Here is a 1,024-nt window from a genome sequence, read left to right on the forward strand (position 1 = left end):
AGACGATGGATACGACCGACCGGGAACTGGAGTCCGGCACGGGACGATCTGGTCTTGGATTTGCCTCCTTTCGCTTTTCCTGCTTTGCCTCTTCCGCTCATGACTGATAGTTATTGACGACTGCTCTGCGTAGAATTCAACTGACGAATGATACCAAAAATTTTTGATCTGCACCTTAATATAGGCAAAAATAGGAAAACCATTTCTGCTATTGGATAGATCGAAACAGTTAGACGAAGCAACTTGACACCGTTTGCCGATCAAACGCTACTGAACAATGTGGTTTTTAATCGGCATTTTTATTTTTTTCTCGTAGATAAATCATTATTTTCAATTACCACGTAACCTCCTTCGAATCCTGTTTAGTCCATCATACTTAGAACTTTTCGACCAATGAACGATCGACGTATAGCTTTGGTTTGGTAATATATACTCATTTTTTCCAAATTCTGGGCATCATTCAGACTCAATCGTACCAGTTGTCAACAAGCATTTTTCAACTACACTCGTATCGACATGGCTCCAGGAGGTAAATCCGCAGGCGGCAAAGCGATGAAGAAGTCCGGTAAGGCTCAAAAGAACATCGCCAAATCCGACAAGAAACGCAAGCCCAAGAGGAAAGAATCGTACGCTATCTACATCTACAAAGTGCTGAAGCAAGTGCACCCAGACACTGGCGTTTCCTCAAAGGCAATGAGCATCATGAACAGTTTCGTCAACGATCTCTTCGAACGTATCGCTTCTGAATCCAGTCGTTTGGCTCACTACAACAAGCGTTCAACTATCACCAGTCGGGAAATCCAAACCGCCGTCCGCCTCTTGTTGCCCGGCGAATTGGCCAAGCACGCCGTCAGTGAGGGAACCAAAGCCGTCACCAAATACACGAGCTCCAAATAATTTCTTTTCGAGCTTATATCTAACAATTAAAACGGCCCTTTTTAGGGCCACTATATTTACAAAAAGTACCGACCCCCTAGGAGATTCTCTAATGATTTATGTAACTTGTTTATATAGACTGCGCGGA

General features: G+C 43.7%; 1 protein-coding gene across 1 annotated transcript; it reads left to right on the plus strand.

Annotated features, from left to right (window-relative positions):
- The first annotated feature begins 440 nt into the window (after window positions 1-440).
- LOC100165517 (histone H2B) lies at window positions 441-943 on the plus strand. Its single transcript, XM_001947736.4, has one exon. The coding sequence runs from the start codon at window positions 517-519 to the stop codon at window positions 895-897; it is 381 nt and encodes a 126-aa protein (XP_001947771.1). The 5' UTR covers window positions 441-516; the 3' UTR covers window positions 898-943.
- Window positions 944-1,024: the final 81 nt, after the last annotated feature.

The sequence above is a fragment of the Acyrthosiphon pisum genome, unplaced genomic scaffold, assembly GCF_005508785.2.
Source record: "Acyrthosiphon pisum isolate AL4f unplaced genomic scaffold, pea_aphid_22Mar2018_4r6ur Scaffold_20840;HRSCAF=22286, whole genome shotgun sequence".
In the NCBI taxonomy this organism is placed as follows: domain Eukaryota; kingdom Metazoa; phylum Arthropoda; class Insecta; order Hemiptera; family Aphididae; genus Acyrthosiphon; species Acyrthosiphon pisum.